Source organism: Wyeomyia smithii, chromosome 3 (assembly GCF_029784165.1).
Source record: "Wyeomyia smithii strain HCP4-BCI-WySm-NY-G18 chromosome 3, ASM2978416v1, whole genome shotgun sequence".
NCBI lineage: Eukaryota > Metazoa > Arthropoda > Insecta > Diptera > Culicidae > Wyeomyia > Wyeomyia smithii.
The window spans coordinates 185,632,204-185,658,028 of record NC_073696.1 but is presented as its reverse complement, the minus strand read 5'-3'; the positions used below and the strand labels follow the sequence as shown (position 1 = coordinate 185,658,028).

The 25,825-nt window shown below is 40.2% G+C and overlaps 3 protein-coding genes across 3 annotated transcripts; 2 read left to right on the top strand and 1 right to left on the bottom strand.

Annotated features, from left to right (window-relative positions):
- The first annotated feature begins 9,083 nt into the window (after positions 1-9,083).
- LOC129728913 (uncharacterized) lies at positions 9,084-9,873 on the top strand. Its single transcript, XM_055687388.1, has 3 exons — positions 9,084-9,224; positions 9,287-9,660; positions 9,717-9,873. Exons 1-3 carry the CDS (start codon positions 9,084-9,086, stop codon positions 9,871-9,873), a joined length of 672 nt encoding a protein of 223 aa, XP_055543363.1.
- A 1,019-nt stretch (positions 9,874-10,892) lies between these two features.
- On the top strand, positions 10,893-11,855 carry LOC129732198 (uncharacterized). Its single transcript, XM_055692812.1, has 4 exons — positions 10,893-11,082; positions 11,143-11,294; positions 11,355-11,462; positions 11,579-11,855. Exons 1-4 carry the CDS (start codon positions 10,921-10,923, stop codon positions 11,727-11,729), a joined length of 573 nt encoding a protein of 190 aa, XP_055548787.1. The 5' UTR covers positions 10,893-10,920; the 3' UTR covers positions 11,730-11,855.
- A 10,273-nt stretch (positions 11,856-22,128) lies between these two features.
- LOC129732049 (uncharacterized) lies at positions 22,129-23,826 on the bottom strand. Its single transcript, XM_055692513.1, has 4 exons — positions 23,538-23,826; positions 22,715-23,361; positions 22,332-22,442; positions 22,129-22,267 (listed from the first exon to the last, which is right to left on the bottom strand). Exons 1-4 carry the CDS (start codon positions 23,730-23,732, stop codon positions 22,129-22,131), a joined length of 1,092 nt encoding a protein of 363 aa, XP_055548488.1. The 5' UTR covers positions 23,733-23,826.
- Between the last annotated feature and the right edge of the window lie 1,999 nt (positions 23,827-25,825).

Genomic DNA, 25,825 nt, shown 5'->3' with positions numbered 1-25,825 from the left:
TAGCGAACAGTGAGAGTTAAAATCTCCCAAAATCAAAAAAGGTGCGGGAAGCGATTCTGCTATATCAAGGAGTTGCTTCTGTTCAATCCGCGCGGATGGGGGAATATATAACGAAACAAGGCAAAGGTCTTTTCCATTCATGTTCGTTTGAATGGCAACAACTTCAATATTCGAGATCGAGGGGAGGTCGATTCTGAAAAAAGAATAGCACTTTTTGATCCCTAAAAGTACCCCTCCACCGTGTGAGTCTCGATCTCGACGAATGATGTTAAAATCGTGGAAATTAAGTTGGTCATTTGAATTGAGAAAAGTTTCACAGAGCGCGAACGCATCACAATTGTATGTGTTTATCAAATGTGAAAATAAATCAAACTTGGGGATGATACTTCTGCAGTTCCACTATAACACAGTGACAAAATTCCTAACCTCTTTCGACGTATTAGTCATCGAAAGATACGAAAGCTGAAATGAGGGGCCAAGTTGCTGTGAGTTGCTTCAAAAAGGTTTTCACTGTAGGGAGAAGGGCAAGAAGAATGTTTTGAAGGGGATCTGGTATGTTGAATGTTTTAAATATCCAGTCCACAATATCAGATAATTTTATGATACCTGTTTCTTTTATGTCTTCTGATCGAGAAATGGGTGCACGAGGGGTTTTTGGTGCCCCAGGAAGCGGTGGGTACTCCTGGTTTGATTTGAAATTAAAACCGGGGGGTACTTGCTTCGGTTTTTCTTCACCGCTTCCTTTTTGTGTTGTTTTATTGGTCATTCCGCTAGGGGTTATCTTACGACCTTTGCGAGAAAGATTAGGAGAGTTGAGCATTCTCCTCTTCCTAGATCCCTCTGGCAAGGCATAGGAACACCCTTCGACGGTATCGTCAGATGTACCCTCATCAGTTGGCAAGAAGGAAAAGATGTTTCCTGTCGAGGGTGGCTCAGCCCTCTTAAGCATTTCTGCAAAAGAGCGCTTTGATCGTTCCTTAAGGGAACGCTTAATTTTTTCCTCGCGCTGTTTGTACGCGGGACATGCCGGAAGGTCATGCCGCAATAAAGACACTTTTCAGTATCCCCACTGCAAGCGTTCTCAGCATGATTGCCTCCGCACTTGCTACAGCGTGCCTTGTTGCAGCAGTAGGTGGCTGTGTGACCTAACTGCTTACAGTTTTGGCAATGCATGACCTGCGGTACGAACAGGCGTACAGGTAGACGAACCCTGTCCAAGCGGACGTAGTTCGGCAGCGCGGATCCGGCGAATGTTACTCGGAAGGAATCCGAAGGGAGGAATTTCTTCTTCCCTTCTTCGATGGATACTGAATGCAATTGCTTGCAATCCAGTATCTTTACACTTTGCATCAAGGGGTTTTTAAAACAGCCAACTCCATGACGCAAAATGTCATCGACAGTGAGATTTCCCTCGGTAACCACACCGTCGATTTCTACATCCTTGGCAGGGATGTACACGCGATACTCTCTCGTGAAGAGCTCGTAGCCAGCAATTTCGTTTGCTTGCTTCAAGCTACTCACGACAACTCGCAGTTTGTTCGGCCTCACCTTCGTAATCTCGTTACGGCCGAAAAATGTTTTGCCAGGTCTTTGCCAATTTGAATAATATTCAATGGCTTCTTTATGGGCCGGAAAAAAACAACGTAGGGACCGCCAGCGGCATCTGGGTAAGCTTTTACCCGTACTTCCGGTACTCTTGGTACAGGACTTGGCAAAGGGGAGGGCACAGGGGAAGGTAGGGGTGAGCTGATGGGTGAAATTTCAATTTCTTCCCCGTTTGTTTCCACATCCAGGAAAAGTTGCACCTGCATGTCGTCCATTTTGCGAGAGCGTTACGCTCTACCGCACACAAACGATAAATATTCGAATATGGGGGGGGGGGGGTTCAAGTAGTTGATATCAAATTTTAAAAACAATTTTTCAATCTTCAATGGATCAAATAAAAAAAAAGACAGTAATACTAATACTAATAACAATAGTAATAATAATAATAATAATAATTGTAGTAATAATAATAATAATAACAATAATAATAATATCAATAGTAATATTAATAATAATATTATAACATAGTCATAATATTGATAATAATAGTAAAAATTCTAAAGGTAATACTTCACCGAACGTCTAAGTCACGACCTCACGGCTGATAGTTGGATTAATCGAGTGTCTCCGCAGAACAAACAATGACGATCCAGCTTCGTGTTGTGACACAGTGGCCGTATCCTACACGCGACCTTGTAGATGCCACTTGTAGTTGACTTCCACTCGCTCGATCGTATGGTGGTCCGTGCTGCTAGCGGGGTAACAGCGGTGCGGGAGAATTATTCTTGCTGATATATCAGCTGCGTATCGAATCACTGGCGGGGTAGCCTGCCCCTACCAGTGTGCAGATGTATCTGCCGATATACAACAGGCTATTGTTATCGCGCAACACAAGAACTAATCGACAGAAAAACACCCGTACGATAACTCGTGTATTGTTATTTTGCGAACTCAAACGGAGATAAACAATTTGCGTCTAATCGAGACGAAAGCAAAACAACGAATGCAGGGCAGTCGATATTTTTCTTGAGAATATCTGCAATTAGCATGGCACGTGAAAGGTCCCGCCGCGTTTGTAGCGAATCAAGTCCGATGAGAAGCCTACGACTCCCATAACTCGGCAACTGGTGTGGGTTGTTCCATGGCAATTGACGAAGTGCGAATCGAACAAATCTACGTTGGACTGCCTCAATCAACACCGTTGAGATAACGAGGGTTCCATACTTCCGAGCAGTATTCAAGAATTGAACGAACAAGTGAGCAGTAGAGAGATTTCAGGCAGTTTATGTTACTAAACGTTTTGGCGATTCTCATCACGAATCCTAAACAGCGAGATCCTTTGGCAACGATGTACGTTATGTGCTGTTTAAATGTCAATTGATCGTCGAGGTGTACACCCAGATCTTTGATGCATGTAACTCTATTGATAGCGCTTCCTGCGAGATGGTTGTTGAAACGTAGCGGGTTCTTTCATCGCGTAAACGTAATAATCGAACATTTATCGAGGTTCAGTGTCATTCGGTTGTTCTCGCACCACTCGGAAAAAGTTACTAATTGTCTTTCAAGGAATAGTCCTCAATAGTCTTGATTTCAAAAAACATTTTGAGGTCGTCGGCGAAAGACAACCGTGGGCCTTCAAGGGGAAAGTTTACGTCGTTGACGTACAGTAGGAAAATCAAAGGTCCAAAATGGCTTCCTTGGGGTACTCCGGAAGTTGCAGAGAACTCCTTAGAAATAAAACCGGATATATTGACTGCTAACCGGCGATTGTTAAGGAATGATTGAAACCAGGTGAGAACATAAGCTCCAATGCCCAGTCCATCCAACTTAGCTATAACGATGGCATGATTGATTTTGTCGAATGCTGTAGAGAGATCCGTATATATAGCATCGGTCTGATGTCCCATGGACATGGTGTCAGTTACATAAGTTGTGAAGGACAGAATATTTGTAGTAGTTCTGCTGTTTGGCATGAATCCATGTTGGGTCTGATCAATGTACAGCTTGCTGTGGGCGAAAATTGGTTTCAATACGATCAGCTTAAATCGTTTGGCCACTGCACATGAAGCCGTAATACCACGATAGTTATCGACTTGTGTTTTGTCTCCTTTTTTGTACACTGGGAACATGTATGAAGTCTTCCAGAGAGAAGGAAATACACTAGTTGCGAGTGACAGGCGAAATAACAGACAGAGCGGAGTACCAATGGCATTGCAGCATTTTTTCAGGAATGTTGCCGGAATTCCATCTGGTCCTGGTGAGGTTGATGATTTCATCTTGTTGATGGTCGTTATTATTGTATCCTCTTCCACATTAAGAGAATTCAAGAGCTAGCTCGATAGGGGAACATTATTCGCCGCAAGCGATATTTGTAACGGAGTCAAGGTTTCGTTGGTAAAACTCTGCTGAATTTCTTGGCGAAGAGGCCACAAGTTTCTTCTGTGCATGATGCCGTATTTTCTCCATGCCGTATCGTCGAAGGTAACCCTGTTTTATTCCGCATGACAGCGCTTGACCGTTCTCTTGTAAATCTGGTTAATTTGAACATATTGTTGACGTAGCATGTAACCACCATTTTTCGAATATCTTCTTAGCGCAGATCTCTTAGCTGTTTTCAAGCGTCTAACGGTCTTCACCAGAGGAAAAGGTAAAGCAGACATTTTTGGTGCGTACTCACTGTAGCTCACAAAGCAGAGATCGAGAATTTTGTTGTTTTCGTTCGTGATAGGATTTATCTGGCGCAGTAAGTTTAGGCTGTAACAGTCCAATAAGCTATTGGTGCCAACGGGAAATGTCGACAATTCCGGATCAGCGTACAAAAAAACCATGCGCATCAGGGCGCCATTTCAGGCCAGGAAAGTTGTAATCGCCCATAACTACAATTTCATCGATGGGAGAGGCTCGGGATGAAATCTCTTTAAACGATTCGGTGTGTGCGTCAATCAAGGCCAAGTCGCGTGTTCTATCTGGTGGTAAATATATCAAACAAAAGAAGAGTGAATAATTCTCCAGGCTAATTCGTATCCAAATCTGTTCGACACGATCCACTGATATTTCATCGATCAAATGCGCATTCAAACGGTGGTGAACTGCAAGTACTACTCCGCCTCCTGTACGCTTCGTTGTTAGGGCTGCGATCCGTGCGAAAGACTTCGTAGTTGCAACCAAACACTTGTGTCGACAGGGTGCTCTCATTAAGCCATGTCTCCGTGAGAGCAATTATATCGTATAATTCGTTCGAGCATGCCAAAAGGTACTCCTCGTTACAGGTATTCATACCTATGACATTTTGATAGTAGACTTGAAAACTTGTAAGGCGAGGCTGATCGCATTGAGCAACTTGATCGCGAGAACTAGAAACAGGGAACGGGTCATCTCTTGCAGAGCATTAAGCGGATGTGTTCTTGTCATTTGAGGCACTTTGGGAAATTCTTTCACCACTCCCGCGCACTGGACCGGGACGGCTGATGAACGCAGGCTGCAATGGCTCGACTATGCCGGGGGGTTCCTTAATTCCCATAGTGCCAACTGTAGTGCGTCCCGGTGTATGATAAACCAAACCTGTCTAGTAAGGTAAGGTAAGTTATCTAAGCACGTCCAGTACAAACCAATTAAGAAAATGATTTTAGGTATGTTAGTTGTACAGAAAACGAACATTTAAAAGCATTCTTTTTTTTCTTATGATATGATAATGCATATGAGCTATTGATAAAGTGAAAATAACTGATTCTCTGAACGCGTTGCCACAATGGACATACATCTCGCTATTGCATCGCGTGTTCATTGAATGTTAGAACTGTTGTACATGAAAAATCATACTGGGCACAATCATGATAGCGTACGTAAATTTTTTGTAGGTTCGCCCATATGCTAGTAAAACAGAACGTGCTTGTAGAAGTCTGTTATTCTGATCAATATGTATAATGTCATCTACTGAATCTAACAACTAGCAGTGTTCCAAGCATTTAGAGGCAGGAAAACAAAACAACAATGTTCCAAAACTAAGAAAACTATAAAATGATTTTAAGTTCAAGGAAACGAAATTGTTCGTCCAATAAATAGCCTGCATATTATGAAAAGTACATAAGACACATTCTACCGTGACGTTACAACGTTTTGACTATTCTGTAGGTATCATTTTTATTCTAACTTGAATTGATCTCTAGAAACCCCTCGATATTGTTACAGATTCAAAAAGTACATAAAATTTCCCTCAAATGGTGTGTTGACAACCTGGAAGGAGCGACCGACTCAGCTCCGGTCTTCACAAGTTCCTATCTCACGCCTGCACGAGTCACATGATCACAATAGACTGCCAGATGAAACATGGACACAGCTGGTTAGCGTAGCCTGGGCAATGTTGTCAATTCGGCAATACCTAAGTGAGAAGGTGCTAACCATATTCCGGCAGTAGAGGAAATGTTTCGCCAACCTGAGCGTCTGTCTTCACCAAGATTATGCGGTCTGTTCTTCATGTTAGGGGCGGCTGATTGTCGTCCTGGTGTCAGCGTGGGACTCTAAACAGTGCTAACACGATGGTTTTCCGGCGAGGAAAATCTAATCTGAATAATGACTGTTTTTTAAACCGTGTAAAACTCGTGGATGACCCATAATCACTGAGTATTACTGATATTTTCAACACAGGTCAGACTTTTTCCTTTAAATATAATATTAAGGTTGTAACGTTACTCATGGATGACCCAAAGTTTAAAGATTCAAACAATTAACCAATTCTACAAAATTTACTCTCAGTTATATAACAGGTGTGACGCATTCTAATTAAGACGCACCAAGTACCTATGTTATCAGACGTGGATGAATACTAATATGGGGAAAAAATCGTGACGTTATGTCGCAAACCTAACCCAGTTGCAAATTAAGTTGTACAGCTGAGATCTTTAAGTGTCAACTAGAAGGTTTTTTTAGAATATAAAGAGAAAACGAAATATTAGTTTGTTTAAGTATAAGGAGTTTCCATGAAGTAAAAAACTGTACTTTTTTCGTGACGGTACAACGCTAAAATACCCCTGTTTTCATATTGGCTTGAAATCAAAATACTGGAAATTTCACATCAAAACCCTTTATACATTGAAAAAAGCATTAATAAAACCAAAAAAAATATTATAAATAAATACTCCTGATCATTTGGAACCATTTAAAAGCAACAACAAAAACGCTTGCTGTTTGTTAATTTTACTTGAACTTGAATTGCAATATTTTTTTTAATAGTTTCTTAAACACTACAAATTTGAATGTCACATTTTTGGAAGGTTCAAATACTCTATAATCTAGGAAAAATATTTGCATTACTGGAATATGCATTTAGATAACTGTTTTTTTTTTGTGTACCTTCGCAGAAAATGTGTCGTAAACTATATTATTTACCCAGCACACATTTACTGCAACGCCAGTAAGACTAGTAACGGCTTAAAATCTTATCTTATCTATAGAAACAGTATTTTTTATAGTTATACTCAAACATACTATTCAATGCATTAATCAAAAGGAAGAAGAAAAACATGAAAAGATTTCGATGTCTTAAATTACATTAAGACATCCATACCCAAAACAATATCGCACGCTAGCCTGTAGGGCTAATGAACAACTCGAACAACTAAATTTGTTGAGAGAATTCGTTATTGATATTGTTTTTGGTACATTTTGCATGTGTACGAACGTGTTCAGTCGAGAAAATTTCCAGCTCTAAAAGATCCTCGACTTGATCGGGAATCGAAACCGACAACACACCCGTGTGGGAGAGCTAGCTGACCGACATCGCTAACCACAGAACCACGGGGACCACGGGGATCACAAAAACAACATCCAATTTGCCCAGCAATTACACCAGCTTGCAACCATCACCAAACGTCAGCGTCACGTCGACGAAATACAGTGCGAATAATAAAGGCCTTAAATTGCTTCCTTGGGGAGCTCTTGACTTATAAGTGAGTAGCGAATGCTTGAACCAAGTTTTACTTTAGAGCTTTTCCATGTAGATACGGGCACAGCCATTCAAGGAACCAAAGCTGCTCCTTTAAAATCGCGTCCGTTTGAACATTCTGTTCCATTTGTGAAATGCATGACGAGGGGTCGGTTCAATAAGTTGGTAAACAACAGTGAAACTAAATCCTCGTTGAGCAGTGTGAGAAAGCACGTTACCACTTATAATGATCTCGAACTGTTTACACTCAGCAGAAAGGCTAATGATGCGACGATAATTTGTAAAGTGACACCCCATCGCTCAAACCAAAAAAAAAAAAAAAATACGGGCTGCGGTGTGACACTAAACTAAATTTTCCAAGGGGCTCGTGTGGCTGTCAAACTCCATACATTTTTCATCTACCACTCATTGATTCTGGTAGCAGTGATTGTGGTTCCCACTTTTTGGTAGTGCTGGGACTTTTAACCGGATATATTCGTGATCCGATTATCCGAAGCTCGGATCACGGATGGGTAAACAAATACTATTCGGATGTCCGTATATTTGGATAAGGATAATCGAATAGTCGGAATAAATACCCTTATAGATGGAAAATATAAGAACTCAACGGTTGTTTATAGTACAATGTGCACTTTCAATGAATAAGATAGTTTTTGTGAGCAATTGAAATAAATTATTGACGCCGTGATAAATTAATGATTGGTAGGCAAGATTTTGACGTTTATAGTTCCCTGAAATTTTCAACGTATTGAAATGAATTGCTTTGATTTTTCACTTCTAGGTAAAAATTTATTCAGTCACTTGTCTGTGTTTGTATTGAACAAACACGACATCCAATCAAAACAAACTTTTTCGAAACAGGTACTCATTAGTACTTAGCAAAAGAAAGATGACGTCTCAATTTGTATTGGTTTTGATGCCTTGAGAAAAAGTATGGAATGGATATATCGTCAGTTGATTTCAAGGCACAATTCCAAATTTTGGAGTTTTTGAGTTTTTGATAGCAAACAATGTTAATCAGTGTCATCCCACAAAGATCCGTTCTAAAATTCATGAAAGTAAAATAGCTATAAATACATGTGCCTCTTAAGCTCTAATCCAACTTGCTAGACCCAAATAGGTTCAATGAGATTGGAATGTCTTGAAATTTAAAGTTTTCATGGGAATGAACACATAATTTTGAACGCTAGTTCTCATACACGTTTTATCAAAACTAACGGTTTTGAGTTGTACTTGTCTTAAAACCAATTGACGATATATTGAATACAATCATTCTGTAGGAAATTCATTGGGGGATAGAACGTTTATAGGATCCGGGGGTTAGCCCCTCGAAGTTGCGCCCATGGTTGTTTCTGGAAAATGAGAAAACAACAACTTTTTTTTCTACAGCTGTTGAATTCAGCAAATTAGCGTTGTGCTTTAATTATTGCTAGAGTAAGTATACAATGCATTCAGTTTTTAAATCATATTTGCAATTAGAGCGATTCATGATAACTCACATTATTTGTACTCAAACAAACCTAGAAAATATGCACTTTCTGTCCTGACGATCGAATAGAAATGAACCTTCGCTTCAGTATGTTTCCGTCAACTGACAATGCACCACAAATTCGCACTCTTGCTTCTATACTGCATCCTTTGTATGCAAGTATCATCTTTTGCATACAACATAACGACGGCAGCTATCACAAGTCGCCACGGAAGGACGCTTCTCTATCCATTTTTCAGCCAAATGCAGGTATTAAAAAAAAATCAATTACCACAGTTATTAAATAGTATGCTAAAATTATATGTTTTCAGTTATCACTATGCTTGGTCAGTCCTGTCTTCGGACGAAAATTCGGCACCGTCGCAGTTAACCTTGGTTTCCAGGTGATGTTCAATATGCCGTGGCGTTTACGCGATTTCAACAGACCCATGTACTGGGCTCGGGCGATCAGTGATATAGTTTCTGGTCGAATCACACCAGTAACGGATTCTAAGAACTCAAGCCGTTTCCGTCGTTATTCCCCGGAGGTCACTGCCGGTCAAGTGTACAACGCGATAGATACTATTTCGGCAGCAATAGGACTTCACCCGGAATGCCTCCCAAAGAGTGTCTGCGAGCTGGTGAAAGTTCCTTTCGATCGGGAACAGGAGAATATTTTGCATGAAATTGTTCATTTTATTTTGACGTAAGTACCTAATGTTTGTTATTTTGCGAACAACAAATTGAAAATAAGTATTACAGGCCGTCTGAACACCGGTCATTTCACAGTACGGAGCAAGAAACAAAACTTTTGTACGAAGCTGCTGAAGCTACGGGACATAGTCAACACAGCTGTGATGATGTTTATCCTACGTGTGAAACATCGATTCTCAGCTTGATAAGCAGCGAAAAAAGTTAATTTTTTTCAAGTAAAATTGATTTTGAAAATCCGACACCACCAGTTCGCTTACAATAATATTTGTGCTTCTTAGATTATTACTGTTCTTCTTAATTCAATGAAGGAATTTTCCGTTATATTGGCGAAAGACGTTCTTTAATTTTCCAATTATTTAGCATAATGCAAATAATTTTTTTATTGAGCGTCTTAGTAGAATAAAATTGAATATTGAGAGTAGGTTATGTTTCCATTTAATTCTACTACAAAAGCTTTGCAGTATAATTAAATGGAAACATAACTTATTCTCGTATTATGCAGGAATTTGGGCATCTCAGATTTCGTTAAACTCAATTTTCCTAGATAGAGAATTCAGTTGCCAAAAACTCTTCTAAACTTTAAAAAATTAGCACTCCTAAGAAAAAAAGTTTTTTTGACAAAAACTTGTTCATTCTCACGATTTTTGTTTTTAAATAAATAAATTTCTTCATGAGCGTACTACTGTAATAGAATTGAATATTGAGAATTAAATGGAAACAAAAACTATTCTCAATATTTTGCTTTTGATCCCCATGCGTCCTCATGAACGTACGGTAATTAAAGGGTTAGAATAAAGATCCTACTTAAAAAAAATTTCAACAAAAATTAATTTAAAAAATCATCTCAGATATCTTTAAACTTATGATGTTAGTAGAAAATTTAGTTCTCTTCAACTCCTCTGAGCATTTAAAAATAAAATAAAATCAATGTTATCGGAGAATCGGTTTTGTTTCATAGAGAAATCAGTTTCTATCTCCGAACACTATCAAATCCAGCAGCTTTGTTCCAGAAAAATGTTCCATTTCGTGAAAACTTGCTGTCCCAATTAACACACCAAGAAATGAAATAATGCTACAAAAAATGTATCACTGCGCACATTGAAGCACAGGAGAAAGTACCTACGGCTCAATGCTAATAGAATACGCAAACAACGGCCACTTCTAGTTTCCGTTGCAGTTAACCAGCTTCTGCTAGAGGCTGGGCGCACACATGGTGGTGAGAATTTGTGGCAAACGGTAAGGTTAGCCGAAAATGAAACTGACACGCTGTTTACTTGTGGTGGCTGTGGTTGCGTTCGAAATTGCGGTTATTTACGGTTCTAGCGGAGTGGAAGTCAACGAATATAGCAACTCCACAAGGGTTCTGACGCGTCGAAAGCGGTATTTAATTTTTCGGGATATTTCCAGGGGCTTCGTGAGTTTGTTTAATCTAAATTTTTGTAACTATTAATATTTGTAATTCTTTAATACACAGGCTCGATGTAACGTCAAAGATAGAGCGGTAGATTCAACAAATATCTGGGCTCAAGGCGTTGGATATCGTTGGAATGTTGAATTCACCAATCCGCCGGGACTAAGAATCACTAAACGGGATCTACATAATAGTATCAGCGAAATGATCCAATCGTCCGTGTTTTACCAAAATATTGTTCAAAAAAATTATTTACTTTAGATCTTAACTTGCAGACACGGATTTGATGGACGGGCGTGCATTTTGAGAACTTTTTGTGAAATATCGAAAGCCGTCACACCTAAAAGTGGAATGTTGTTTAAACTGTTCAAAAAAATTTTCACGTAAGTATATTTCGTTGATAATTGCCTGTTCAGTGTATTACTACCGAGTGTGAATCAGTTCTGTTCTAATTACCCACCTAATTCCACATATTATAACCATTTATATGTGTACACAGCGACTCTGACGCTAGTTCCACTGGTTCTAACAGTTTACCGGAGGGTGATGAGTTGTATTTTCCATACTTAAAATCAACCGACTGTCAGGAGCTGGACCAACATTGTCCGATCTCACATCTAGCGTTACCCGAAGGCAGTGAAGTGCGATAACATATTTCCGCAGAGGACACAATGAACTTCAATGGCGATGCCACAGACGATTTCGTACTTTCATGCCTTGACAACGGTTACAATTCTACTCTGTATGGCTGTTTTCTATGAAAATATATGTTTACTCTCCACAGTGTTTTGGAATAAATGCTTTTATGTTCAAAAACAAGTGTATCTCTATGTTTAATCTATCCCAGTAGTTTAATAGTACACAAAGATCTTTTACAACAAATATACAATCAAATTCACCATTAATCGTGTATTTTTACACAATTGGATTTTTTCCGGGTGAATGAGATAACGATTTTGTCACACTAATGGTCAGTAGATTTTTGGAACACCCATCGCAGAAAAGGTCAACGTACCTCTGCAACTCACGGTAGTTCGCAACAGATCTAATTTCCAAAAATAATTTAGGATCGTCTACAAAAATCTGCCTGCATCCAAGCGCCAAAACATGACAGATATCTCTGAAGACAGGGAACATTATCACATATTATTTTCTCTATTGGCTTCAAATGGTGAGTTGACAGTCTGGAAGGAGCTTCAAAGTTAGCTCCGGCCCTCACAAGTCTCCACGAGTCATATGATTGCAATAGACTGCTAGCTAAAACATGGACACAACTAATTGGCGTTTCCTGGAAAATGTTGTCACCCGACAGTAGCTAAGGCGACATCCATAAATTACGTAACGCAAAAATTCCAATTTTTGGACCCCCACCCCCCATATGTAACGAAACGTAACGCCTACCCAAAAAGTACGTAGCGCCGAACTCACCTCAGGGATGACCCCTCCCCCCTATGAACGTTACGTAATTTATGGATGCCGCCTAAGTGAGAAGGTGTGACGCGATCATTGACACGTAAACCATACTTCAGCGGTAGATGGAATGTTTCACCAACCCGAGCGTCGGTTCAGCAAGATAGTGCTGCTCAAAACAGTGTCTGATCACGATATAAGAAGCGGCTGATCAACGTCCTGGTGTCAACGTGGGAGTCAGAACAGAGCTCAGACCCGGCGTCCCCCGGCGAGTTGGGCGAGGCCCAACAAATCGCCCCGGAAAACAATATCTTTCGAAGAACGTAAGAGATAATGCGAATTTGAACAATCAGTATGAACCTTGACAACGACATCAGGACTACGATTGGAAATTTGAGACATGTAACTGCAAATCGCTCTACTTCCCCGGAATGTGACACTAACTATTATCTACGTTGTAGAATATCCACGCTACTTCGTGCACTGGCCACATAAAGAAAGATCCTACGATGCAAAAGAAGTGTAGCTGATCGCGGAAGGGCGTGAAAACCGTCATCAGCAGGTTCTTCTCCAACGTCTTAGAAGTTCATAACTACTGCACGTACGTACTGTATAACACCCGTTGCGACCAAATATTGAGCAACTGTGGAACGCTAGAGTTGCACAGGAATATCACTAGCTATAATTATTATTGAAGATGGCTGGAGGAGCATTCCATATGCCATAGCGTTGCTACAGCGCTATTAGGTATTTGGGCTCCGAAACGACAGATTTGATGCCGAATGCAAACAGTTAGTCAAGCAGAAGAACTCAGCACGGGCGACAATGCTGCAACATCGTACGAGAGCCAACCCGAGAACCCAGAACACATAGCGATGAAAGAGCTGTACCAAGCTAACGACACTCGTAAGTTCTACGAGAAGCTGATAAGCTCCCGCAGAACTTACGTAACTTCCATACGAACGGATGTGAGGTGATCGAAAGCTGGAAGTAACATTTCGAAAGCATTTTATTTACGATATAAGATTTGTTCCACTTAGTATTGTTACCGACGATGTCGGAACAATTATCTTAACTATGTACGAACATATGCATGTTATAAGTTTGTTAGTTTTGTAAAATATTGCTATTGTTTAAATGTTTATTTTTATTCGTAAAGATTAAAATAAAAAAAGAAATAAATAAAGAAATTATAGTTTAGAAATAAGTTAGAAAATAACGAATTAACCCTAAAAATTTCAACCTTTCAAAAAGTCATCCAGCCCTAAAAATCTTTGTCAAAGACTATGCATGAAATCACAAAAAAAAATTGTACAGACCATAAAAGAGACGGCAAAGAACCGCATTAAAAATACCCAACCCTGAAAAGTGATAGTACTAACAACTCTGAGCAATTTCAGTTCACTGACAGGCAAATATTCGCCTGAGCAGTACTGTATCCTGTTCATGGTGTAGAGGGAGAGACAAAGAGAGGTTGAGAGAATGGCGAAGAAAGCCGAACGGGGAGTTGGAAGTTGACCTCGGCAGAGTGAGGATCGTTGTTGCCTGCTCTGCTTGGATGTCGAAACCGAAATTATAAGCTATCATAAAGTACACGAGTTCCGATTAAAAAAAACGCGACGTGTTGTCCCTAGAAACTGATAGAACCGCTGGATAACAAAGGGATCCGCAGGACCGCTGGTTCACAAAGGGAAGTTTCCAACCCGAAACGATATGTTCCACGTGTCGCTGGATTTAATGATGTGTGGGGTGTGATTTACTATCAACGTCAAGTTAAACGGCAGCAAAAGGCGATCGGAGCCTAGAGGATTTTGGCCGGCGGCAGAACGTCGAAGAATAAAGGCGTACGAAGTTAGAAGAGTCATACTGCTCCTGGTGGTAGTGCTGGTGACCAGCGAGCCACGCTATCGTCGCGTCACACGTTTTCGACGGTGGGAAACGGACGTTCTGGAGGAGAAGGCCCGAAGAGGTCTGGTTGAGCCTGGCCTCCGCTCTTCGAGGCACGAACCGATGGGTTTCCCCCTCGTCTACGAGCACGTTGGGTAGGGCGAAAGATACGTTGTACAACGAAGCGACGGCCATTGTACAATAGCGCTATTCATCACGGTAAATCTGCTGCAGGTATCTCATCCCGGGTCACTCTCCCTCTCCCTCGCATGCACGTTACAGTCTTCAGTTCCTGACGGCCGCAACTTACCACTATTTCCATGGAAAATTTGTTTGAATATGAGTAATTAAAAATGATTTGTTTTGTATAATTTATCTGCACTGAGCCTTGTATGTCTTGCATGTGTATCTAGTCTCTCTTCCCTTTGAATTAGGTGAGTTATTGGCCGTAAGTCCTCCTCAAAAAGCGGTAGAAAGCCGACCCTAGGGTCCATGTAACCCCTGAGCTAGTCGTTTGTTACAGTATTTGGCTGTTTACTTTTATTTACTGCAGCGCCTCTAGTTGTCGTACCGAAAAACTAATGACAGCGTTTTGATCTGGAAGGTTTGTTTACTTAGTGGTGAAAATTTCGTCAGGATTGGTACACACGTTGAAAACAACCAAACCCAAGCAAACAACCCAACAGAACGCTGATACAGAACCTGGTTGCCAAAACCCGAACAAGAAAGCTATACGAGCAAGTCCTGATAGAGTACAATGGCTGTATTTTGATGGTTCATCGTCCATACGTCAAAATGGACTTTGGACAAATCCCGGCTCGGGAATTTTACCTTGCTAACCGGAATGCTTCAGGTAGCTTCAAATTTGTTTTCGCGGATAAACTCGCCCTCAAGTTTATGATTTGGCAAGCCACCTGTAGATGAGGAAAGAAGACAAAAGTTTTCATCACTGGAACAACCATGGATGGATAAGTTCATAAGGAGAAGTATCTTCAGGAGATAGTTCTGCCGTTCATCCAATCACACGAAGGCCTCGCGAAGCTCTGGCCCGATCTAACTAGCTGCCACTACGCCCAGGATGTATTGGAATGGTACAAGCAGAATAATATTGATGTTAACGAAAAAAAAACTCCGCCTGTTACAGTTCTCTTTAGTTTTATCTAGCCTTTACGAATAGACTTGAATTATTGAGAACTGAAGCAGAGTGTCCAAAGCCCCTGGAAAGGAGTATGGTTGTAACAGCTCTTAACCATGACTGTTACGTAAAATCTAATGGTTAAATCCCTAAGCTAAGGTGTTATGCGACCCGTGCCGATAGATGATATGGTGGACAAATTTCCATCCGCTAACGGAGCCTGTGGAGCACCAGGACACCCTACACAATTATTAGCCCTTACTGCATTATGCGGGTCACTGATGTAGCGGACCTTTCTTTACCTAGCTACTCGTGGGGTTTTATTTATTTTTTATTCTCGCTTATTTTCCGTCGGTCTAGTTCCGCCACTGTTGTGGCCAATCACCGACGCCCAGGGAGGCGACTCCACACCCAGGACCCTAACTCACGACCCGTTTATCAACGGACCGGCGCCAACGGCTTTACTTCCTCATGCGATGGAAGGCGTGATCCCAGAGATTTTTCGCCTCAGAAAATCTCCCGGTGTCGGCTAGGTTTGAATCTAGACCAGTTTGGGTTGGTTGTGAGTGGATCACGCCACCTCACAACCATCGACACCTATGTCGGCGGTGGGATTCGAACCCAGGCGTCGAGCGTGGTTGGCGGAGACGTTACCAACCACACTAGGCCCCCGCTCTCGTGGAGTTTTATATGGATGACATTAACAATTCTGAACTTCTGGGCTCCGACAGCCATTCTCTGCCGGAAAAAAAACACAAAAATAGAAATGAGGATGACTTGATGAGTGTGGAAGAGGAGCTGGGATTGAACGATTCATTCGTGAGCAATTCTCGCTGAAACCGTCCCACTGGTGACATGAGGTCTTTAATAAAGGATTTTTCTGTGTCTAAATGATTGAAAGTAGTGAAAGAATGAGAAAACCACTTTGGTTAGTTCATATTGATGGACCCCTCGGGCACAAATCGGTTAAACGAGTTTTCAAAAAATTGTTTTTTTAGCAATTCTCGATCTTTTTATTGATTTATTTCTTTTGAAATTGTCATCGAACCCCCTGCAACCAGCACCAGTGATGGCATGAACTCGTGCAAAGTTGAACTGAGTAACACTTTTCCAGATTTGAATTCAACTTGAATCTGCCTCCTCTCGATAGTTTGAGTTTTTTTGCATCGCACACTCTGATCTGCGTGCAATGCATACAGTGCACGATGGATCCAACGATGCAGGCGATGATGATGTGACGCGATGAGTTTCGTTTTCAGATCGAATTTATGCTTTCAAAGGACAACACAACAAACTGTTGCAGCAGACGCGGCACAAATTTCATCGCAATTCAATTTTAATGCAATTGTTGTTATACAGGTCTCAAACTCAAATCTAACTTAAGTGTAATGCACTGTTAGTAGGGTTTACGTGCAAACCGAAAATAAATGTGCAAGCAAGTTTTAAAACTCACTTGGATACGAGTGTAGAGTCACACTACCTACTCTCACCATCACATTGTTTTAAAGAGGAATGATAGAGCTTTCATTTGAAGTAGAAGAAAATTGGCCGCCATTTTGGATCTTGCCGCCATCTTGAATTTCATCTGAAAAACGTGTTTTTGAGCAAGTTCGCAACCACCAATTTTAAATTTGACATCACCATTGGGAAGCTGAGAAAAAATGCTTTAAGACACATTCTAAACATTAGGTGAGCATTGAGTTTACCTTGTCATTCTGGTCACATTCTGGACCAGCATATTGCGTTGATTTGATATTGGCCGCGCGTCATGCGTTGAATTCGAAAAGTCGATTTCGAAAAGCGATCTGAATGGCAAGGTAAGCTCAATGCTCACCTATTTTTTTATTGTTTCTTGAAGCATATCTTCTCAGCTTTCCAATGGTGGTATCAAATTTAGAATCGTTGGCTACGAACTTACTCAAAAACACGTTTTTCTGATAAAATCCAAGATGCCGGCCAATTTTTTTCTATTTCAAATAAAAGCTCTATCATTCCTCTTTAAAACGATGTGTTGGTTGCAGGGGCTAATGACAAATTCAAGAGAAATAAATCAATAAAAAGGTCAGGAATTGTTCAAAAAACAATTTTTGGGAAAACCGTTTAACCGATTTGTGCCCAAGGGGTCCATCAATATCAACTAACCAAAGTGTTTTCAACTGCTCTTACAAGTTCGGTTACCTGAGTCCTGGTTACCTTTCGTGCAAACCTGATCCCTTCGGTTCCAAAACTTCCTTTGTGCGAGGGAGCGAAGCTAGTTGCAAACAAAATTCCGCGTCCAAAAATTATTCATGCGTTCTTCGCACAAAGCGCATCTTTCGATAATGAGAGAATTCGTGGACTCATTGAGAGCCAGAATAATCTAATTACCGATAAATGGTGCATTATGCTATGATCCAATCCTAATGGAATTCATGCGGAGTTGATGCTAACCGTTGACGGAACCTCTGTGCAAGAGCTAGTGAGCAAGAATTTCGTCATAAACTTCCGCCTTGGCAAAACAAAGCATAGGAAATTTAATCCTAAGCCACGCCAAAAACCGCAAGCGGATGCATAAATTTGGCCAACCAGTACTGGCGCATTCAAAGGTGATCCAGAAATCGTCGGTGAAGAGTCTCAAATCTCCACGGAAAGTGCATCAATAATCCCTGAAATCAGTGGTACCAATCCTGCGGTTCCACGTGATGACGTAGGAAAGGTCGATGTGCTTCTGGTAAAGCTCCTCTGGTAAACTCCTAGCTGTCCCAGGGCCGAGTGGAGTCAAACCAATGATTCCCTCAAAGTGCCTAGGGAACTCTGAGAAGATCCATGGGAAAAACGAGCCCACACGAAACCGTCCACCCCCTGGATCTAAGGCGAATTCGGGTACTGGTCGTAGAGAAATTTCTGCATTCTCTATGACTAAACAAAACAAGAAGGGATTCCAACTCTCCCAAACAGCCGCAAAGAGCGGAAAAACATTACGATGCAGAACATTAAAGTTCTGCAGATAACCTCTACCACGCGAAGGCAGCATCCAGCGTGCTTTCAAGGAGGTTTGTCGAAGAAACGGTGGACCTGACACTCATCCAAAAGCCTTAGGCCCACAATGGTAGAATACTTGGTATTAAAACAACTAAGTGTAAGTTATGCTACGATGACAAGCACGAGTCTCCAAGAGCTGCTGTATTAGCTAACTAAAATATCAAGTGTTTTCCTAGTACACAGTTCATCACATGAGACCTCGTCGCGATCAGCGTTGAGGTGCCAACCGCCAGAGGAATTTTCGAAATCATTATTGCTTCGGCATACTTTCCTGGCGATGTTCCTGGGGCTCCCACTCAAAAGATTGCAGCGTTCATCAAATACTGCAGAGAAACCAATAGGAGCTTCATCATTGATTGCGATGCCAACGCTCATCACACACTGTGGGGTAGTACAATAAAATAATCTGGGTGAGTGTCTTTTAAATTTCTCTCGCCAAATAACATTGATATTCTCAATATAGAAAATGAACCCACGTTCATAAACAGGGCCGGATTTAGACGCTGGGAGGCCCGGGGCAAATTTCTCTGTGAGGCCCTCTTTTCTTAAAATATTTAGAGGTAACGTTCTGGAAGGTGACGAGCAAAAAAAAAAAGGTCGCCCCAGGATTAGGGGGGCCCCTCGAATCAGGAGGCCCGGGGCATTTGCCCCCTTTGCCCCCCCTCAAATCCGGGCCTGTTCATAAATGCCGTTAGACAAGAAGTCTTAGAGCTGACCTTGTGTAGTTCAGAAATTTCGAAGAAAATTCAGAACTGGCATGTGTCGGACGAAGCTTCTTTGTCTGACCACATACACATTTGTTTCAAGTGGGAGGGTGGTTCATCAAACCAGGTCGCGTATAGAGATCCGAGGAAAACCAACTGAACTCAATAGGTGCAGGAATTCACATAGAAAAACATGTTTACAAAAATTAGATCGATTCAGCAACTTGAGTCAACTTCATAAGCAGTATGTGAAGCGATAATCTCCGCCTACAACAACAACTGTCCTACAAAAAATGTGATTTCCACCAGAAATGTTCCCTGGTGGGATGACAGACCCGAGCAGCTTCGTAAAATAGCACGAAAACTGTTTAACAGAGCCAGGGCCGGATTTAGACGGTGTGGGGCCCGGGGCAAATTTTCTTGTGAGGCCCTCTTTTCTTAAACATTTAGAGGTAACGTTCTGGGAGGTGACGAGCAAAAAAAAAGGTCGCCCCAGGAGATAGGGGGGCCCCTTGAATCGGGAGGCCCGAGGCATTTGCCCCCTTTGCCCCCCCCTCAAATCTGGGCCTGAACAGAGCAAAAATCTCGTCGGATTGGACTCCGTATAGGAGAGCCCTATCCGAATACAACAATGAACTAAGGAGATCCAAGCGAAAATCCTGGGTTTACATTTGCGAAAGTATTGAATGGTCTCCAACTGGGCTAGGGAACCTAATAAAGGATGACGGCTCGTACACAAAAATGATGGAAACTCATTTTCCGGGTTCCACTCCTGGAAGCTGTGAAACCAACCCAGCCTGCGACATCAGATGATCTCGAATGATCACTTCAAGGTCTGATAGGACGAAGGGGGTTGCAAACAGAGCTGCTAGAAAGGTTTTTACAAGGGTCAGAGTGGAAAATGCGGTGAGATCCTTCCAACATTATAAATCCGCAGGTGCAGATGGGATTCTACCTGCCATAATTCAAAATGTAGAATCAGCACTAATCCCATCTCTTATGGAGATTTTCAAGGCAAGCCTAATACTTCACCACATACCTTCCGCATGGAGACTACCCAAGTAACAAAACTGGTTTTATCAATGTTTTATAGCGCTGTTCAGGTTGTATTAAACACTATAAAACTTTGATAAATCCAATATTGTTACTAGGGTAGTGAAGGTAGTCTTCATACCAAAAGCAGAGAAACGCGACAAGTCACTCCCAAAAGCATCCAGACTCATGAGTTTATCATCAATTCTGCTGAAAACGATGGAGAAGGGTATATACGAAGATACACGGGTTCCTGGTTCGCTAGGAGGCTGAAAAACGGCTGATCAAAACCGAAAACCCTGGGCATCTACTATTCGTTCGGCATTGGCCCACTGGTAGGATTATTGCCATAAAATTAAACTAATGCAATTAGGTACAACTGTTATCAACGAGTCGTAAGTTAGAGTCCTTGGTGGAGTCGCCTTCCCGGATGTCGGTGATTGGTACAATAACAATAACGGAAGTAGCCCGACGAAAAATTAGCGAGAATAAAGAAAAACCTGTTAAAAACCGTTGTGTAGAAAAGATGTAAAATACAAGTTCCGATAATATTGTTTTTTTTTTCGTATTAGGTGGTGATTTTTGGGATCTTCAAGACAGATATCAAAAAAATAAACTGAACGATTCCAACCCAGTCAACATTTTCATACGTATAAAAATGTTTTGATTTCAATATCCGCGCTTATATATATATATCATACAAACTCGCATTTGATGCGCAAAAAACAGCATATACGTACTATTTTGGAGGCGATATACGTACTGCGAAATAATATTTAATAATAATATTTATTTACGATAATATCCGATTGAAAGTGTTTTGTTCCACACTGTCTTACAACTCTTAGCCTACAATCGTAAATCGGTAAGACTCCACCATGATATACAATTAAAGATGAATTTCTGCGCATAATATACGATTTCAATTATGAAGAAAAAAAAATTTACGATTTCAACTCCGTTTAGATATATTTACGATAATTTTCATATATTGATATACGATTTTTGGTAGACTGGGAAGCATATAGAGAGGCATTCACAGTGGATGATTGTTGTTTGATGCATATTTTTTAATCTTTCTCATAATTCTAGTCAACAGAAAGGGCGATGGTAGCAAATATTAAAACTTAATACTACTACATCCTCAATGAGTTCAGAGAAGTGACCCTACATTTTCTTTATTAGTTTCTAGACTTCACGGAAGCGTACGATTCAGTTAAGTGTAGCAATTTGTGATAAATTACGCTCTAACGCTACAAACCTGGATTTATCAAACTCGTACCATTCGCTTCATATTATGTTTCAGGAATATGAACGTCATTTCGGATTTGCTCCAGAAAATTTCAAGAGTGAAGATTTTAGCAAAATTTAAAGTCATCATCACTACAGTAGTGTAATTGGAGGCCCACTTTCACATTGTTGTTTGAACCGCGAAAGCTGTCATCTATCGTGAAGCTGTTATTTACAGCTCATTCGACCGGGTTAATACTTTGCCTAGATTCCTTCAAAGCACAATCGAGTTCAGTTTTAATATTGGTTGCAATTGAACATTTTAAATGAAAGTATTGAATCACATAATGAAAACCTGTTTTTCATGCTTATGTGGGCTCTGTCAGCGTTCACAACTTTTAGCTTTAAAACATATATTAGTTCCCATCGGAGCGTCAGCTAAATTAAATATTCTATGGTTTGTATTTCCGAAAAAAAGTTGCGACTAATGCCACCTATAAGTGAAGCAAAAAGCCTCTGGGACTCACCTTTTATGCTTATTTTGGTTGAATGTTACATTTCTGAAATTCAATGCTAGGGTATGAACAAAAAGTAAATTACTATTTGTAATTATACGTTTATTTTCACTAATCATGGTGTAAATTTTCCGAACAACATGAGATATAAAATGCTGATCGGGCAATCTTCATGATACAGTTTATGGCAATCTTCAGACTGATTTCGCATTTCGTCACTATAATCATCCACTAGATCCGATTTTAATGGTACACTGCAAAAAAATATATAAAAATGATGATTCAAAAGAATGCAATACTGTGCATTGTTTGACACACCTAAATATAATTCGTGCGATATCCATAATCATTGATTTTCCTTTCGCAGGAAGTAAATTTCGTGCCTCACAAATGGCACGCATAATGCACGCTTTCATCGGGAAGTTTAATCTGAAATATTATTGTAAATTGTTATTGCGAATAAAAACAAATTATTTATGTAATCAAATTTGATAAAATAGTAAGTTCTCAATTCTCAATAAATTTGCATTTCCATTTTTTATAGAGCAACCATGAACATTAAAAAATAAATTCGGAAATTATGGTATAAATCGTAAAAAATATTCTTCTCAGCTTTACAACTTTATAAATAATTGTATACTCAGTTTCATTATAGTTCTCAACACATAAGTAGAAATGAAAGAATGACACAAGATACGCACTTGTTACCTATTTCGTTCTCCAAGGTGTGATAAAGTTCGCGCCTCTCCCGATAATGATAAAAATGTTCCCAGTCCTGATGGTGACTTATGTTGAACCGATCCTCTTCTTCCTCGAAATCGTAGCTAGTTTCATCATGATCCACGGACCTTAGAGTGCGCCATTGATTTCCACGATATTGATATTCTGGCTCGTAGTCCCAGAGTTTACTTTTGTATGGTTGAAGATTTGGCGAACCATAATAAGTTTTCAAGTAAGTGTATTTTGGCTGTTCCTGTGCTGGATATGGGTTGTACGTTCCTGGTCGTAACCAATCCGAACGATCTTTGCCGTATTGTTTTAACTCTGCAGGAGTCAGCTCTTGACCATCGCCACTGTTCCTGCTAGTTTGGTCCATGGATGGAGGAGGCTGTGGTGAAGACGCTAGTGGGGGCGGCGGTGAGGGGGCCGGTGGTGGTGGCGGCGGTGGCGGTGGTGGTGGTGGGGGAGGTGGTGGAGGTGGAGTAGGCAGCATTGCAATAGTGCCCAACCGTAAGGAAGAGAAACGATATCGGTAATCCGGCAGTGGGTGAAACATGTCCAACTCAGCGAGGAGAACATTTCCACTTGGACCTTTGAAAAGTAAACCCTTCAAAGCGGAAACCGTTACCTGCAAGTACATCAGAATATTGGTTGTTCATCTTAATTACGAATAATATTCCAAAACATAAATAAATTCAATAAAGAGCACTGTGCTTTCTGGCAGAAATGTATTCTCCTATGCTCATACTATGGTTTTGCTGGAAGCTTAAACACCAGATGACAGTCTAATTGAACGGAACTGACCAATAAACTAGAGCCCGGTGTAAACAGCAGGAAACGTTTTTTTCTGGACAGTGACCGGTTGCTCTTGACTATGCCGATTCCATCATCACTAGCTGGAGACGAATGGTTAAGCGCTCCACTATTCACTGCCACCGCACTCCAGAATCCATCGATAAGCACTAGAGTTAGTATGAACCAACTCTTCACCACAACCATACTCTTTTTTCTACTGGCACTTTTCCCGGGAGTGAACAAACTGATTTTGCAGTCGCGTGCGTTGTGGGAATTAGTTTGATAAATCACAAACCCTCTCGTATATTTTTCTTTGTTCCCTCAGAGCCACTGGTAAACCAGACAGATGGGAAAACGAGTGCGAGAAAAAGTATTCATCAGCATTATTTGACCCTAATTACTCGGCACGATAGATTTATTTACTCAGCAACCTGCAGCAGCGGAAGAAACCAGGTGAACAAATAAAACGAATAGAAACCCGGTTATCACGTTTCTGGCCCAATTAATCTTCTGCAAAATCCCTGGATTGAAATATGACAACGGTTTCTCTTAGAAACACAACATGGTAGACTTCTTCATAAATATATTATTATTACTTTTTCCAAACAAATAAGATTGTATAAAAGATTTAATCCTTTACCAGATTATGATCTTCACCCTCCAGAGCTGCCGGGTTTGGCCACTGTTTAAATTCTTTTAAGGTATGTGTTAGGAAGAAAAATGTATTTTTTTGCAGTTTTTGGAAAGGAAAGGAGCTTTTGAAAAATATATATTATATAGAGTATCGAATTTCGGCAGGTTTTTGCATAAGATGGCTGCAGAAAAGCTGCCAAAGAAAACCACTGACGAAGACGTTCGATATCCTAGGAATGTATATTAAACGATTGTACCTATGTGTGATAAAATCTTTTTTTTTCAATTTTTCTGTATTTTTTATTTTTTTCACATTTTTGTAACTTACAATTATTCCCATTAGCTGATCTCGAGGTACGATGCTGGCCCAACGAGCCAGTCGTCCTTGATTCGTGTCTCGGCAGTATTCGGAGAGTAAATGAAAGGATTATAAGCTCTCGTGCCACTGTGAAACGCTGTCAGAAATCCAGATTATTCATGATTGTAAAGATCTCTTTTTGCGTCACTAGTTAAACGTACCCGGAGTCGCTCCAAATAAAAGATTTTATAATTTTCTTAGCTTTCTCATTTTATTTACTTTAATGCAATTCCAACTAGTTTTTCTATTGTCAACCTCACATTTACTGCTCGAAATAAAAACAATTTTTTTCTCATATTAGAGGCACGAATAATTTCTTAGCAGTTTTTTTCTTGTAAGATTTGGACCACTGAGACCATTATTTTAATCTTTTGTGGTTTGCAGTTTGTCACAATGGTAAATGATTCATTATGAAAACTAGATAAAACTGGAATTATTCAAAATATTTTCCATTCCATCGTTATTCACTGCTTTTTGTCATCTTTCTGGCAAAGAACGAATATCACGTCAAAAGAGTTCTTCATCTTTAAATTTGTAAATCTCTAGCTGTGACTAGCCATAGTTAGAAACGTCATTTCTTGTGAAACGCTTAGAAATAATTTTAACCTCTAACCTCCTAACTTCTCTTTTACTGCTCATTTGACCATGTTCTGGGAACGAAAAGTCGCCATCTTGGATTTCAAAATGGCCATAAAATTACTCATCAAGATTATAATTAGCATCATAAAATTACAATTTTCTGTGACACGTAACTAATATTTCAATAGACTTTAAAAATAAACAAAAATGCTGAAAACTAACCGAATTGCCACTTGGCATACTACGAAAAATTATCTTTTTTTTGTAATCGTGTAACAACAATGCACGGCCTATAACTCGCCTCTCAACAGGCGTATAACTGAACTTTGTAGATATTCGGAAAGCTCATTTTTGCGCTATATTCAATAATTTTATATTTAATGAAGATAAGGGAAATAGAAAAAAACTTTTTCAGCGCACACAAAAATTACAAGCACCTCAGATATAGCTCATACTCTGGATTTATATAATTTAGATTAATATTTATCAACCAAATAACAATATAAAATGAAAGGGCGATTATTTTACTGGAAAAAATACTACTAATTGTCTTACTGCTTGAGTCAAACAGATCTATCTTGGAACAATTTTAATGAAATAAAATGGTGTGTACTCGAAATTAAGGTTATTTATTGCCCATTGAATCTCGAACCTTTCTTCTCAGCATAATTTGGACACTCTGTTGACTAATGTGAGATGCCATTTTGTTTTTTTTTTCCTGGTAAGC